The sequence below is a fragment of the Pimephales promelas genome, chromosome 6 (genome assembly GCF_988280905.1).
Source record: "Pimephales promelas chromosome 6, fPimPro1.hap1.1, whole genome shotgun sequence".
In the NCBI taxonomy this organism is placed as follows: Eukaryota; Metazoa; Chordata; class Actinopteri; order Cypriniformes; family Leuciscidae; genus Pimephales; species Pimephales promelas.
In genome coordinates, this window is record NC_142774.1 from 5,225,001 (window position 1) to 5,241,713 (window position 16,713).

The window sequence follows — 16,713 nt, forward strand, 5'->3', positions numbered from 1 at the left end:
CCATCTGATTTACCTGCAAAGTAAACAAACAGCAGAGAGAGAAATATTGTAAATGAAGAGCAGTCCTGGGCTCTCGCAATGTGAGCATGTGGCCGACACACGGTTTGATCCAGTGTGTGTGTATGATACACTGTGTCTAATGTATAACGTATACAGAGCTCTCAGACTGGACATAATGCACATACTAAAGCACTTTTCATAACACAAATGACTGAGTCAAGAGAGGGGGAGTGGAGAGAGAGAGAGAACAGTGTGTGTGTAGTTGATGTGCTTGTGTTGGCAGTGTTTCAGCATTCCACATTCCAGTGTGATATTCTGCACTGTGACCTTAGAAAACCCACCACACACACACACACACGCATACACACACACATACACACAGCGCTTTCCTTTGACACTAGTGTTTGTCACATTCTCTTAATTCAGTCTCTGATTTCTCTCACCGTTGCCTTCAATCTTCCAATTCTCTTTCTCTGTCTGACTTCCTTCCATGTCAAGCCATGACTTGTAAATATTCAGAGGGGTGTGTGTGTGTGTGTGTGTGTGTTCTGCTTTCAGAATTCCTCACTCAGATCTTTGTGATCAAACACTGGATTAAAGTCCATCAGCTCTGATAGTTACTAAAGAATATTTAGGTTCTCATGTGCTTGAGTCTGCAGACATGAAAGTCTGTTTGCACACACACACACACACACGTTCTGACATCTGCAGTTACATACACAGTGAATGCTCACACTCACTCCATCTGAGAATTCTACAGTCAACTTGACTCTAGAACTCACAATCATTCAAAAGTGTTCTAGAACCCATGGAGAACTTCCAGAACTATGTTTTAGAACACAGAATAATGTGCTAGGTATCTTAGAGTAATGTTCTAGAACTCTCAAAATAAATATCTAGAATCCTCAGAGCAATGTTACATGCTATTATGCAGCTCTCAATGTTCTAGAACAGTCGGTTTTCACTCAAATTGTTGATGTTTTAGAACACTCAAAGAAACATGCTATAGAGCTCATAATAATGTTCTAGATTAGAACCCTTAAATTAATATGCTCAAACAGTAAGTAATGTTCTAGAACACTTATGATACTATTCTAAAACTATCAAAGAACCGTACTAGATCTCACACAACAACATTCTCCGCTCAACACAGCATAGCGTACTAGAACTTGCAGTGTTCTACAGCTCCTGGCGCTTCTAAATTAAACTCTTTTACTAAACAAGCACTTTTACTAAATAACCTTGGAGGAATAGACATGAAATGTTTTCTAACAATTCCGTACAATATGTTAAAACAACCATTAAAATGATTTGCATATAGTTTATTTTCTTTGCTTCATGCTCACAAAGTCACACCCTCATAAACTATGGCAACCTTAAATGACCCAAGTCTACTTACACAGAACGCCTTTGGGCGACATCACACACATCAAACCCTGCACACACACACACCTGTGTGATAGAGTACATCAAACATCTGAGTATGTGTCAAAGAGACAAAAAACTCTATAAAGAAGGTGAAAGAGAGAGATTAAGAGGGCTGGAGATAAAAGCAGTTAATCGTAATCAGTATAGACTCGCTGACACAAACACACACACAAGAAGTACAAAACAGAAACAAAAAGCATGCAAGCACATGATCCAGATATCACTCTTGTACTTGTCTGTGTCTAAACACTTTCACTTAGTATAATCAATTTTAGGGGTCGACCGATTATCGGCGCCGATATTACTAATTTTTATGGTTATTGGTTTATCGGCCATTTTAAAACCGATTTGCCAATAAAATAATTTTATTTTTGAAATGCGCTTTATTTGGCTCTAATGCAACCAGATCTGTCGGAACTGAGCGGACAGCTGAAGGCACTGAAAGTTTTGCACTCTCACACCGAGAGCACTTGCTGACTGGAGCTGCTTCACTGATCATCAGTTGTCTCTCAAAGTTAGGGCAGCAGCTGATTTTGCTGGAGAAGCAATAAATTACTACACTGAAGTTGCAAAATATCTTAATATAATAGAGCCCCGTGATTTCCGCAATGCAGAAAATAGACGAAAAGCGAAATTTACTGTATAAAGCTGAAAAATCACAGAATTTTCAACTTTTTGATGAATTAATAAAAAGCAGGTCAGTACAAATCAAATCGAATTTCAAACCGCAAAAAGACTATTTAAATATGAATCCTGCGTGTCTATAAATGAATGGCGCAGGCGCGTGATTTCATTTACCACGTACACACACACACACACACACTTACGCGAGTCGCTTAGTCACTTCATGAGCTTTTTAATGCTTCAACTGAGAAAAGTTATCGTCAAATCATAAACACACAGAAACGTAGAGATCTCCGCGGAAACCCGTCAAAATAAAATAATATATCGGTTATCGGTCTTTATAGACCATTTCAAAAGATGTAAACAACACTGGCCCAGAAACACTTCCTGTTTCAGTTTGTAACTGTTTTCTTTATTTCACATGTAAAGAAAAGATCTTAAAGATGTTTGTTTAACTTTTTGATTCAATTTTAAATGTTCTGTTGGTTGTATTTTATCCTAGCTTTTATGTAGTGTTAAAAAACTGAAACAGGAAGTGCTTCTGGACCAGTGTTGTTTACATCTTTTGAAATGGTCTATATGTAGTATATAAAGTAAAATATCAGTTATCGGTCTTTATATGTAATATATAAAATAATATATCGGCTATCGTTCTTTATATGTAATATATAAAATAATATATCGGTTATCGGTCTTTATATGTAATATACAAAATAAAATATCGGTTATCGGTCTTTATATGTAGTATATAAAATAATATATCGGTTATCGGTCTTTATATGTAATATATAAAATAAAATATCGGTTATCGGTCTTTATATGTAATATATAAAATAAAATATCGGTTATCGGTCTTTATATGTAATATATAAAATAAAATATCGGTTATCGGTCTTTATATGTAATATATAAAATAATATATCAGTTATCGGTCTTTATATGTAATATATAAAATAAAATATCGGTTATCGGTCTTTATATGTAATATATAAAATAATATATCGGTTATCTGTCTTTATATGTAATATATAAAATAAAATATCGGTTATCGGTCTTTATATGTAATATATAAAATAAAATATCGGTTATCGGTCTTTATATGTAATATATAAAATAATATATCGGTTATCTGTCTTTATATGTAATATATAAAATAAAATATCTGTTATCGGTCTATTTGATCTGTAATAATCGGTATCGGCATTGGCCCTGAAAATCACATATGGGTCAAAATGGGTCGGTCGACCCATTCAGTTTATTTCACCTTTGGCCTCGGAATGGATCTTTTGAATCAAAAAGTGAAATTTGGGGTTATACAAACACACACACACATGTGTCATCTTCCCATTCATCAAATCCTGAATTTTATAATATACTGTATATATTATTTTTATTATTATTATTATATATATAGGCCTAAACGGTTTCTAAAAAAATATTATGCAGCACAACTGTTTTCAACACTGATAATAATGTTTGATCCGAAATGTTTCTTGAACATCAAATCATCATGTGACACTGAAGACTAGAGTAATGATGCTGAAAATTCAGCTTTGATCACAGAAATAAATGACATCTTACAATATATTCAAATAGAAAAGAGTTGGAAAATTGAAATGATTTCTCACAATATTACTGTTTTTACTGTATAAGATATAATTGTTTAAGTCATATGGACTCTATAAATATGACTGGGCAATATGAGCTACAGGCTAGAGAGTGAAATATATATGTTTAATAAAATGTGCAACATTCTGTTCTTCCTAAACACACATGCAGAAGAGAGGCCTGCGACATGCGAGCATAAAGAGCCAGCCAGAACATTTCCGTGCATTCTGCAAATAAGACTAGCACATGTCCCCTGCCAGATGTGAAATATTGTGTATGTGTGTGTGTGTGTGTGTGTCTTAAACATTGCTCAGCATCATTTAAAGCCAAATGCTTATACTATAATGCAAACATTTCCTGACCAGATCCCCTGCATGCATTCACTGTTACAGGCCGTGTGTGTGTGTGATACACTTTGCCTACACTAAACGTCTCCACAAGGATAGTAAAACCTGAAATCACCATTTTAGGGACCACCCAAATCTATATGTATACAGACGCATTACACTGTTATATGCTAAATAAATATCACTGTATAAATAAGTCTCCCTCACTTACTGTACATTCACACAATCGTGCACAGATAACACAACTGTACAATTTAACAAAGCATTTAAGAGGATTCGCTCAGCATGAATATTTGACTTTCAATGGATGGAGCAGATATTCAAATTTGTTTGCAGTTACAGAAAAACCAAATAAAATCCTTGAACTCTGCCATGCAAAACCACTATCTTTGTTTGCACAATGCGTGCACGTGTGTGTGTCCAAGAGTGTAAACATCCCAGTGCCTGTGAGACATGTTGCAAAAGTGAATAAATAAAATGTTCCTGAGAGCTGGTGTGAATAGCGTAAGGTGGTGTTAGTTTGGCTCCGAAGCTGAACGTGGCCTACAGATGGATATTTCCTTCATAGCTGCGGGGTTTTTAATGTGACATAAAGATTGCAAATCACATGCATGCAGCTGAATATTCATGCGAGACGAATGGTGCGGTTCAAAATAGAGAACTGTACAGTCGTTTATTATGGACGCGCTCTCTTTTCTTTCTCACGTGTAGGAGGCAGCTCTGGGCAAGTAGCCATGCTACATAAATATGTGTGACGCTCAAATCCTTCCTCTCTATATTTGTAGATATATATTTCTCTCTCCCTCTCCGTGTGACTGATGTGGTACTTAAGATATTACCCTTAAAAACCCATCTGAGAGAAATGATGTCTATCCCAACATTCGGCCACTGATTCCATGTGAACTGCCGTTGGCCTTACAGAACCCCTGAATGGAGCCCAGACAACAAGGTATGTTGGGTTTATCGGTTGCCATGACACCAGCCTAAATCGGAGCCAATCCCATCACTGCCAATGGACTGTGGAGGCGGAGCATGTGTTTGTGTGGGACTGCTGTCACCACAGATTGTGTGTGTGTGTGTGTGTGTTAGAAAACTCTGCTGTATGAATTTTTTTAAAAGAAACTTTGATTCAGCACGGCTGCATTAAATTGATCAAAGGTGACAATAAAAGTAGATGTCGATGTTTACTGGATGTTGATTGTTGTAAAAATAGATACTGTCATGCGAATAAAGTATTATTTTTATATCATATATCAATAAAGTAGGTATATGCACGATATGTCAGCGACAATATCGGTATCGGCCGACATACGTTCATTTTTAGTGCTATCGTTATCGGCCCGGAAAATTTGGCCAATACATTAAAGCCAATAAATAATGTATTATTTCCGGCAGCTGAGACACTTCAGACGAATACTGTTTGCCATGATGGTTTTGAATGGCTTGAAATATGATTGGAATCAATTCGATAAAGGGGAAATACAGTAAAGTGCAAGTCTGTCATATACAGTAGGCTACATAAAATTATAATGAGGTATAATATAATTGTGTGCTTTGGTCATGCTTTTAATGTATTCAGGCTCTCAAAAATTATATAAAAATGTGGTTTTCAATAAATCGGTTGACAGCTTTCAAATTATCGGTTATCGGTATCGGCCAAAATGTTCATATCACTGCATCCCTACAACAAAGCAAAAATAGCAAAAGTTAATACGTGGGTTAGGGGGGGTTAAAGGTGCTTAGGAAAATGTATATGATAAAAACATGAACGGTTTTTAATAGACCAAAAAATTTAAAGACAGTATTTCTAAATAAAACAAACCTTATCCGGAATGTTTGAGGAAATCATTACACATAATGCAAGTTAATAGTTGACAATTTAACAAAAAAAAATTTAGCATATAACAATTCGAAAGAAATGTCTTTTCTCTTACAGGTATAAATACTAGAGCACGACCGATAAAGGATTTTGAAGGCCGATACCGATAAAAATATTTGTTGGTTTTAAAATCCGATATATCGGTCGATATTTATTTATTTATTTTTTTTTTAGAAACTCACAACAAAACATGAACAGATTTCCCTAACGTTAGTTATTTATGAGTTTTAACTAACCAACTCACCATAAACTCACTGACCAACTCACCATAAACACACTTCACCGATGATCTCACTTGCGGATAACCGGTTCTCTCTGCCCGACTCTGGCTGGATCAGCCGGTTGCAGGATGTGTGGCGCGTTATACACAAGTGCTGCCAAAAGAGATGGTGTAGAGTGCCCTCTGGAGGACAAACTAGACGACATGATTGAAGCGTGTTTCGTCCGTTTTAATTTTTGAAATATTCATTTATCGGCCATTATAAATGCCGATACCGATAGTTTGGAAAATGCCTAATATCAGCCTGCTGGCTCTAATAAATAGACCAGAAAAATAAACCATCGACGATTATCCTGCACAACTGTCCAATCAAACGCTCTCTAGAAAGAGAATGTCCCTCCCCCGACAACCAATCAGCAAGTGTCAAAATCACATCTAAAGGCTGTGACGTAACTAAAGCCTTTTTTAAAGGACAACTCCGGCGCAAAATGAACCTTTAGTCTACTTACACATTGTTACCTAGTCAACCGTTATCTGAGATTTGTTTTCATGATTGCCGAATGTAAATAGTTTTATCTCTAAAAACAGTTTAGCCTATAACGCTAGTATATAGGGCATAGAGTAATGACACATAAAAATCGCTTGTTATTACCACTAAAAAGGCTCAAAATATCCCCACACCAAAACGACAGCATAAAAAGAGTCCCTACATTCAAACCGAAGCATTGAGAACTTTGTCAGTGTCCAAACAGTTTAATAAGCAGATGTTTTATACACACAGTAAATTTCGCGAATTCAGGAAGAAGCCATCTTGGAAAAATAGTCTCTACCAGTCGATCTACGAACGCCGATCCAAGTGTGCTGGTGAGATGTGAATAAGGTGATAAGGTGAGCGCGAACAGTAGGCTACGTGTACATATTGAAGACAAGTAAACGGTTTGTGTTTCTTCTGGAAACAACGGATCATTGGAGATTCTGCACAGTTCAGCGCACTTGGATCGGCGTTCGTAGATCGACTGGTAGAGACTATTTTTCAAAGATGGCTTCTTCCTGTATTCGCGAAATTTACTGTGTGTATAAAATATCTTCTTATTGAACTGTATGGACACTGACAAAGTTCTCAACGCTTCGGTTTGAATGTAGGGACCCTTGTTATGCTGTCGTTTTGGTGTGGGGCTATTTAGAGCCTTGTTAGTGGTAATAACAAGCGATTTTTATTTGTCATTACTCTATGCCCTATATACTAGCATTATACTAGCGTTATAGGCTAAACTGTTTTTAGAGATAAAACTATTTACATTCGGCAATCATGAAAACAAATCTCAGATAACGGTTGACTAGGTAGCAATGTGTAATTAGACCAAAGGTTCATTTTGCGCCGGAGTTGTCCTTTAACAGAGTAGACAGAACATGCCTTGTCAGGCTATTTTATGGAGTTTTTAAAAGGACGAAACCAAAATCAGAAGTCTGAAGCCCACAGAGACCAACAGGTGGTAAAGTCCTGAACACACTCACACGCGCTTTATGTATGCCGAAACATGTACGTATGCAAATACACACCGATGTGAACTCACAATCAAGCGCACACACACACAGCTCAAAAACAAAAACGCTTCTGTATGTTGATGCATATGTATAAGGCCCATAGTGATCTAACGCAAACACACAAAGACACACAAACACTTTATATTTGCCTATTAACATACTAATCATGCGCTATCCCACCATCACTTCATCCGGTGGCATACAGGGGCCCTCTGTCTCGGCACACAAAAACACACACACACACACTTTATTTCTCGTACTCTCTCTTTCTCTCGTTTATCCTGTTATCTCTGTAAACAAACGACAGACTCTCCTCTGCTTCGAGAGAACGGGGGGGTTTGCCTTTCATTGTTTTAAGAGCGGGAAGATGCTCCCGTCTGATGAATGGGGCTTTCTGAAGCTGAGAGCCATGAAGCTTTACACACTCTCATTTATAGGCCTATTTTTCACACTCTTATTATGAAACGTCGCACACACACACACACACACAACAGCTTTTCTTTCCCTTGTTATCCCATCCCCCTGTTCCTTGCCGTTTTCTCTCTGGTTTCATCCCTTGTTCGCTGCGTTCTTTCCCGCTTACCGAGACGGGCGGCCTAGATCTGTGTCCAAACTACTTTCCAGGCCTATTCCCTTACACACAAACGCATGCCAGAATTGATTCGCTGTGTTTCTGTTGTGCCTGTCAAACGTTTTCCCTTACTAGGAGCTCCAAAAAAACACAACACCTTCTCTCTTTCACATGCGGTAAGTAACACCGGCAAAAATGTGTTTATGACGGCTGAGGCTTTCACTGAGGAAGAGTTTTGTGCCCTTCGTGCTTCTGCCGGGAGAGGGAACGCTTCGAAAACTGCGAAGCCCATGAGAGTCTGACAGAAACTGACCTTTGAGAAACGGCTCAGATTGTTCTGAAAGACCTGTGCTGTTTTTCTTTCTTCCATGAGAAATGTGCAGCATCACGAACAAACATAAAGCATCACCAGTGAAATTCGATTCTATTGAAAGGTTTTAAACAAAAAAAAATAAACGGTCCTAAAATGATCCTTCAATCATATCAGTGGACAAATGAAAGGATTTTATATAACATGAAGGATTTATCATGAGGGCTGACATTTTAAAGCTTTATCCCGGTATCGGACACTTTTATTAAAAAAACAAAAACAAATTAGTCATCGTGGCTAACTGCGATTCAAAGCTTTTTGAATCAGTAAAATATGATTTAATGGGATCAGGTAAAATAATTGAATAACCTGAAATCTTTTGCATCAACAATGTTGCAACAAAAACACAGAATTACTAAGTGCACCTTTAACGAATGTCAAAAATACTCACAAACCTATGGTTATCAGTTTGATCCAGTCTAATGACTCCTTTCAGCGAATCAAAATGAATTAAATGACTCACTCACTGAATGACAAGTTCAATTATAAGTTTAGAAGAAAGCCCTGAAGAAAGTTTTTTTTGAAGAAAGCCCTCTTTCATATATATTTGTAATTATTGAATAGTTATACCACACTAAACATTATACCAGGTTCAGGTAACTTGTCATTCAGCAAATCAAAATGAATTAAATGACTCACTCACTGAATGACATGCTACCTGAACCTGGTATAATGTTTAGTGTTCAAACTAATAACTATTCAATAATTACAAATATATTTATATGAAAGAGGGCTTTCTTCAAAAGTACTAAAAAAGGAATCGTTTAGGAACCAGAAGTCGTAAACTTATAATTCCTATTAATGAGATGTCTTCGACGTCCTACAAAGTCGATCAAGAAAAAAAAGAAGAAAAAAAAGCAAACAAGTGCCACCTCCCCGCACATGTCCATGCAAATACGCACACCAAAAATCTAATTGTATAAAAAAATAATTGACGTAACTGTTGAGCTGAAAATAGGAGGACATATCAAGACGACGGGGGCGACGCTGGGGTTGAGCCCCCCGAGAGAGACACAGAGAATGGGTGAAAAGAGAGGGAGAGAGAGAGGAAGAAAGGATCAGAGGGAGAGAGGTTGGCAGCGATGAGGTTCTGGCACCTTCTACATAGAGCTCACCGTACTGGGTGCCAAAAAATGGCAGACGAGGCTGCCCCCGTTCCCTCGCCTTTTCTCCGTCTCCCTCTCTCTCGCCCCTCGGCGATCTTGATCATCCCTTTCTCCTCTTTCTAAAGAGGTTTTATCTAATGAGCTCCATGAGAATTCAATCTAACAGCACTAATGCAGAACTTCTACTCCTATAGATTTGAGTTATGGCTCAGCTTTCCATGGCCGTTGCGTTGTGTGTGTGTGTGTGTGTAATGAGTAGGCCTGTGCTGTTACTGAGCTCGGCATTGTGTTCTCTGACTTGTAATCAGAGTCGTTGTGAGTGGCCCACATTACTCTCTCTCTCTCTCTCTCTAGATACACGTAAACACATTTTTACTGTTTTTGTTTAAAATCGTTCAGCACATCTGACATTTTTTTAATTAAATATTTTCAATATCGTTTTTTCAGAGCAAAATATATATACATATATATATGCACACATACATGTACATATATATATATTAGGACTGTCAAGCGATTAATCGCATCCAAAATAAAAGTTTGTGTTTACATAATATATGTGGATGCACTGTGTATAATTATTTTATATATATAAATATTATATATATATAAATATATACATATTATATATAAATATTTTATATATAAATAATATTTTTTTCTTAAATATACATGCATGTGTGTGTATTTATATATATACAAAATAATTATACACAGTGCACCCACATATATCATGTAAACACAAACTTTTGTTTTGGATGCAATTAATCGCGATTAATCGTTTGACACATCATTTACTCTAAAAATACTACTTAAATTTACATTTTAAAATGTATTTATATGCAGCAATATATAATAAGTGTTAAAAAGTATTATTTACCTTCATAATTTTCATTATGCATAAAAAATGCATAAATAAGTTTAAATAAAATTGATGACCAGAACGTGCCAAAAAATAAATTGAGACACTTATATAAAAATCTCTAGATCCTTCATATTTGTAGAATAAGGAAGGATTGATATTCAGTTGTTTAGTATATCATCACTAGATATATTATTTGTAAATATATTGCTTAGAGCAATTGTAGACAAATGTCATGCTTGACACGAATACAATGAAAAAAACTAAAGAAAGACCAGCAACTGAGAAGAGAAAACATTTGCCTCTTTTTGTTTTACACGCAGCTTCAGCTTCAGTTTTTTTTACTTTTCTTTCTCTGTCTGTCCCTCCTGTCGAGTTTAAAAGCAGGTGCTCATTCAGTAGAGCTGACACTGGTTTGTTTGTTAATGTGTTTCACTTTTACAATCCTTCCTTTGTGCTCTTAAAAAGCCCATAAATGTCTCCGGTGTGTGAGGAGCTGAGAAAGTTATACTTCACGTCTCTCTTGAACAAATCCACTGGACTGAATCGAGCATGAAGACTTAAAAATCACAAAAATAGTCAAGACATCTCAGAAGCTTAATAGCACTGCGGTGGCATATTTAAACAAACACACAGAAGCCAAGGTGAGTCAGAGCCGAGCGCAGTCCTAAATATAGGAGAAATGTAGGATAACGGAAAATGTATGATGTTTGGAGATTCTCTCTGACCAGTGCAATCTGACCTATGACCCAAGGAGGTGGATTTTCCTTTCATTTCAACAGTCTATCGGACTTTCAGAAGGAGCCAGGAAGATTGACAGAGACAAAGAAAGACACTTGGAAGCAGAATGAGTGATGAAAGAAAGAGAGACGCGTTATGTACACTGGCTCGAAGTGAATGACGACTGCTGAAATAATCTGTTTAACAGCTATTCCAAACATTTCATTTCCAAACAAAACACTCCCACAATGCCACATCCAGACAGAGAGAAATCACCACTGCAGGCTCTTACGCATGTGTTCGCATCAGAAAGCGCCTTCGAATCTGATTTCATTGTGAAACACAATTGGGAAATAGTCATTATTACTAAGAAAAAAGTATTATTTGCAGAAAACAAGAATGTGTATTGAAACAATACACTCTAAAAATTGCTGGGTTGTTTTAACCCCAACTTTGGGTCAAATATGGACAAACCCAGCCATTGGGTTAATTTTTTTCATTATATTTTTGACCCAAAGTTGGGTTAAAACAACCAGAGTGTCCAATATGTCGTTGAAAACAATAAATGCTCTAGTCTAGCAAACACAGATTTTCATATTCTTAAATTTAACAGACATTTAAAGAGCAGCAGTTAAACACATGAAATGGCATAAAGCACATTATTCACACCTCTTTAATGGTTAAATATCAAATTTCCTGTGCGGAGTGCTGAAGCAGGGAACACTTTAAATGATATTCTCGTAATAATGATATATTAGCAGCACTAACAATACAGCCCTGCATATAAAATTAATATATTCTCTTCAGCCAAAAGCCACTTCCCTCCGTTAGGATGACTTTCCCCATAATCACCAATCTTAATGGAAACACATTTAAAACACATTTACCTCCAATACACCTGGGCTATTACTTTGGGTCTTAAATAAACTATTCATTTCGCACAGAAATAAGCCTAAATTTAGTGAAGTGTGGAACATTTTCCAGTCAGATCCCAAAAACCTGTTGGGGTAGCGGTTTAAGATTTGGGCCTGGGATCAAGTCTCACTAGCAAGTTAACATACGGTGCATACGTTTTTTTTTCCCTTGTTATTATAGCATACATATAATAACAAGGGGAAAAAATGTTTTAGTGAAGTGTTGAACAAAAAGAGAGAGATGAAAAAAAGTGTCATGCACACACACACGCATCCTCCCGCACCAAAGGCATTGCAATAGTGCCAACTAGAGCAATCACTGTAGCGACTCCCGAAGCTGTCCCTTCTCTCCTTGCTTTCTTGTGGACACAAAAGAGGAATCCTCGATTTGAGTGTGTGACAATGAAGGCCACATTTAATAATGATAAACAAAGAGTTTGACAAGAGCATAAACAATCACAAGGACAAAATAAAAACAAAGCGACACAAAACGAATTAAATACACAGCTGAACCAAAGAATGCAGGTTTTCTTTTGGCACGCACAACAAATACCTGATTTCAACCTTCAGGCCATTTCAAATTAGGTTTCAAATTGTGCTTTTAGTATTGAATGCACAAGAATAAAATTAATTTGAGAACGATAAAATGCCCTCAACCAGAGCAACGCATGGAGGCCGTGTGCATCTCGAGAAAGGCCCCCTGAGCTCTGGCACGGGACGCAACGGGCCCCGGGATTCTGCACGGCTGCCCTGCGGGGTGCCAGTCTCCGCCGGGGCTATTTGGAGCCTGATAAAAGCGGCAGCGCACACTGGAATTAGCCTGATAAGATAAGACCAGTACAGACACAGTACAGCAGAAAATATTCTGAACGGGCACCGCGATGGCCAGCCCTGCTGGGCACAGAGTAAACCAGAGCCTTTAAAGCTTTAAATTCTGCTGCTAATATTTTGTTGGAATGTTTTTAACTGAAAACAATTTTGTAATAAAATTAAACATTAAAATGAATTATCAAAAAAGAAAAGCGACGAGAAAGCAATTTCATCTTTGTAATCACAGCATTACGGAGCCGTTTGGCCGATCTTGTGTGCGTCAGAGAGAGTGTTAGCCGTGTCAGAAACAGTGTTTGGCAATGAGTCTATGAGACTGTGCTGGTAACTTATCCATGAATACACACACACACACACACGCTAAAATGATCCGGCTGTAAAACACACTGCCAATGAGAAAACCGGATGGCACCGAAGAACTGAGAAGGCCAGGCGCTTAGTGTATCGGTTGTATTAACAAGAAAACACAAAGTACCACAAAGAAATCACAATATTATAAAAACGATTCATTAAATTAAACAAGCAATGGCAGATTTATTCTAGACTAATTGTTCACATTTCAGCAGGGTTCCCAATTTAATTTCCAGTTGCGCACCGAATTTGTATTTTTACAAAGCCAAGTAATAATTATCTGTTTCTTATTAGCGTACAAACGTCTCTCTGAAAAGCACAGGAATCAGTCTGAGATTTAAATAGGATTTCCACACAGAGCATAACCAGAGAGATAGATAAATTTGCCTTATTTTTAAAATGAGTTTTCCAATTGTAGAAATCTACTCCCAGAGCGTGGGAAGTGTAATTTCGTCCCTGGTGTTTATACGTGCGCTGGATGCGATGATGACTATGGGTGGGTGTCACCTTACCCTGCGTTCTGACCCCTCTTAAATGAACACGTTCAAGTATCAGTAGCTGTAGGACAGAGCAAGAGAGCGTAACCCACTGACCTGGCATGTGGATGAAGTAGGCCAGGTACAGGTCCAGCTCCTTGACGGACACCCCGATGTGGTGCGGCTGCACGCACAGGGTGTGGTTGGAGCACTGCGGGGACTTGACCAGCCTCTCTCCGTCCGTGCTCTCCAGCGGGCTCCCCTTGAACAGGATCACCATCACCAGGTCCAGGCGCCAGACCTTGTCGGCTTGCCGCAGGCAGTCGATGCGCCGGATCTTGCCCTTCTGGTCGGGGTTGGACAGCACGCAGCACGGCTGCTTCTTCCCCGTGATGGTGAGCACGAAGTCCTCGCGAAACTCCGGCCGGATGTCCTTGCGCAATTTGGCCAGCAGCCGCGACGCCCACTTCTGCTTGATCTCGGGCTTCTCGCCCAGGAGTTCGTCTTTGACGGCGCGCTCCTCGTCCTTGGACATGCGCTTCTCGTGCTTTTTGAAGTACTTGCGCTTGCGGGCCTGCAGGTTGAACCAGGTGTAGGAGAAAGCCCGCACGTGCGGGAGGAGAGCCTCGATGAAGGGATGGAATTCATCCTGGAGGGACGGAGAGAGGGAGGGAGAGACGGGAAGCAGGAGGGAAGAGGAGAAGACGTTAGTATTGCGGAGCATGAGCCCAACGACAGCAGGTTTGGCTCAGCGACGCTCTGCCAAAGGAAGGTACGGGAAAACGTATGCGTGCGTGTTTGTGAGGATTACAAACACACACACACACACACATCCGTCATAAGCGTCACATAAATACAAACACTGCAACGCTGATTTAGATTTAACAAGAAGTACGTAATAAAACTGTAGACGTTCCATTGAGAAAATGTTTACTACACAATCTACATTTCTACATTGTTGGCTTTCAAGAGATCCTCTTCTCAGTTCAAAACAGACAATGATGTTTTTGAGGGACAGGCGTAAAGAGTCCGCAACAGCTGCTCACTGTCGCCTGTGCCAAACCCCTGCGACCGCACGTCCTGATCCAAACTACACCGCCACACGGACACAGAACGCCACGGACAAAACACACGAGACATGCAGCAAAACAGCAAAATTAAATAGTTACCATTCTGCACTTTCATCATAAACTCTGCCGGCCGATATGGAGCGGAAAAACGAGTCAAATGTCTTCTTGGCACTCGACTCGACACTACATGCCCCGATTATTAGTAGATATGTATGTATTTTGTTGTTGTTGTTGTTGCAGCACAAAATTAACAAAAAATGTCCAGTCGGTTAAGAAGAAAAATTCTTGGAGGAGCCAAACAGTGGCATAGCTCTGGAGATAGAAATCAAGAAATGCAAGAGAGAAATATTTAATACACAAACCAGAGAGGGGGGGAAAAAAAAAGTTAGCCAAAAAATAAATGGGGATTTTGCCAGTCACCAAAAACGAAAATAAAACATTACATGTGAACCCAGGAAGGCGGACACACGTAACTGCTCGTAATCAAAAAGTATTGTACTCACTGTTAGAGGAAAAAAAAACATACACAAATAAATACACAAATGCCGCAAATAACAAAGAGAAAAAATGTTTGGCAAAGCAGTAAGTGGTGTTTGTTCAGATATGCGTGCTCTGCATTCGACTCAGAGAGAGCGAGAGATAGACAGAGAATGGGAGATAGACAGAGAGGGGGGTAGAGAGGAGCGAATGGAGAGCGCAAAAAAAAACACACACACAAAAAAAAAAAACGAGAGAACCGAATCAATGTTGGAAGAGCGCGTACGACCGCTGGCAAACCCGATAGAAGCTTCTTTTTTCCCCCTTTTTCCTCTCCAACTCTATCTCTCTCTTCCTCTCCATGCTCGTTTCCTATCCATTGCCTCAGAGTGTGCCAGCGCGAAGCTGAGCCCACCTATTTGGCACCGGGTGCCCGATCGCTCAGCCAATGCGCACGCTTGAAGGGCTGAATGGGTGGGAGGGAGGGAGGGTGAAAGAGACGGGGGGGGGGCTGGGGGAGTGTAGGGTTCGGTCATTGGGTTGGCTCCTTACTTTGCCAAATTAACAAGTTCCTATCTTGTGCAACTGCAAAGTCCAGAGCACATTCATTTTACATGCGCCAATCAGTGGCGCCGCCCGTATTCCTTTCCCACCAGGATTTACCTCCATTTTCCCCCCTCTTGTCCTCAAGAATTGCACTCACACATGCACTTTTGCCATTTTCACCAACACACTTGCCATCTCCTCCATCGAGCGAGCGAGCGCACAGCAGTGTCCCCGTTTGCCCCGTCCCCTCCCTCCATTGAGCGGCGTGTGAACGAGCGGGCCAGAACTCCCAGCAGACGCTAACAGACCAGCAGCTGCCTTTAGACTCGCCGCACAAACAAAGAGCAAAGACAGACATAGTCACCAGCAGAACAACACTCTCTCTCTCTCTCTCTCTAAACTTCTTCCGAAGACAAGTCAGCATCAGATGCAAACATTTGGACACAATAAATCACCACTGGCATTTCCTATTTTAAAGATTTGACTAGAAATAAAAATATTGTTCTGTATTTCTTTACTGAAAACAATAAATCCCCAATTTCCTCATAATGAATAATCCAAAGAGTTGACAATTTCAACACCACTGCAAAAAAATCTTTTCACGATTAGTAATCACAACATTTTTTCTTTTGTCAAATCAACTTAAATAATTTATTTAGTTCAGATAACATATAATTTTGAGTTTCTGATGATTAATTCATTATCCTTCATTGTATTGACTCACTTTTTCCATTTCAATGAACTTAAAATTTTAAGGCGACCAGGTTACTT

The 16,713-nt window shown here is 39.0% G+C and overlaps 1 protein-coding gene across 17 annotated transcripts in view; it reads right to left on the bottom strand.

The window, feature by feature from the left end:
- The window catches only part of nfixa (nuclear factor I/Xa), a 127,516-nt gene that overhangs the window by 48,358 nt on the left and 62,445 nt on the right, over positions 1–16,713 (bottom strand). For 16 of the 17 annotated variants that reach the window (XM_089131988.1, XM_089131990.1, XM_039686392.2 and 13 more), the window contains one exon: positions 13,967–14,498. In XM_089131988.1, coding sequence (XP_088988114.1) covers positions 13,967–14,384 — 418 coding nt within the window. In that variant the 5' untranslated portion in view covers positions 14,385–14,498. Of the gene's footprint in view, positions 1–13,966; positions 14,499–15,018; positions 15,795–16,713 lie in introns of those variants that run through there. The other variant, XM_039686340.2, reaches the window with a different exon arrangement.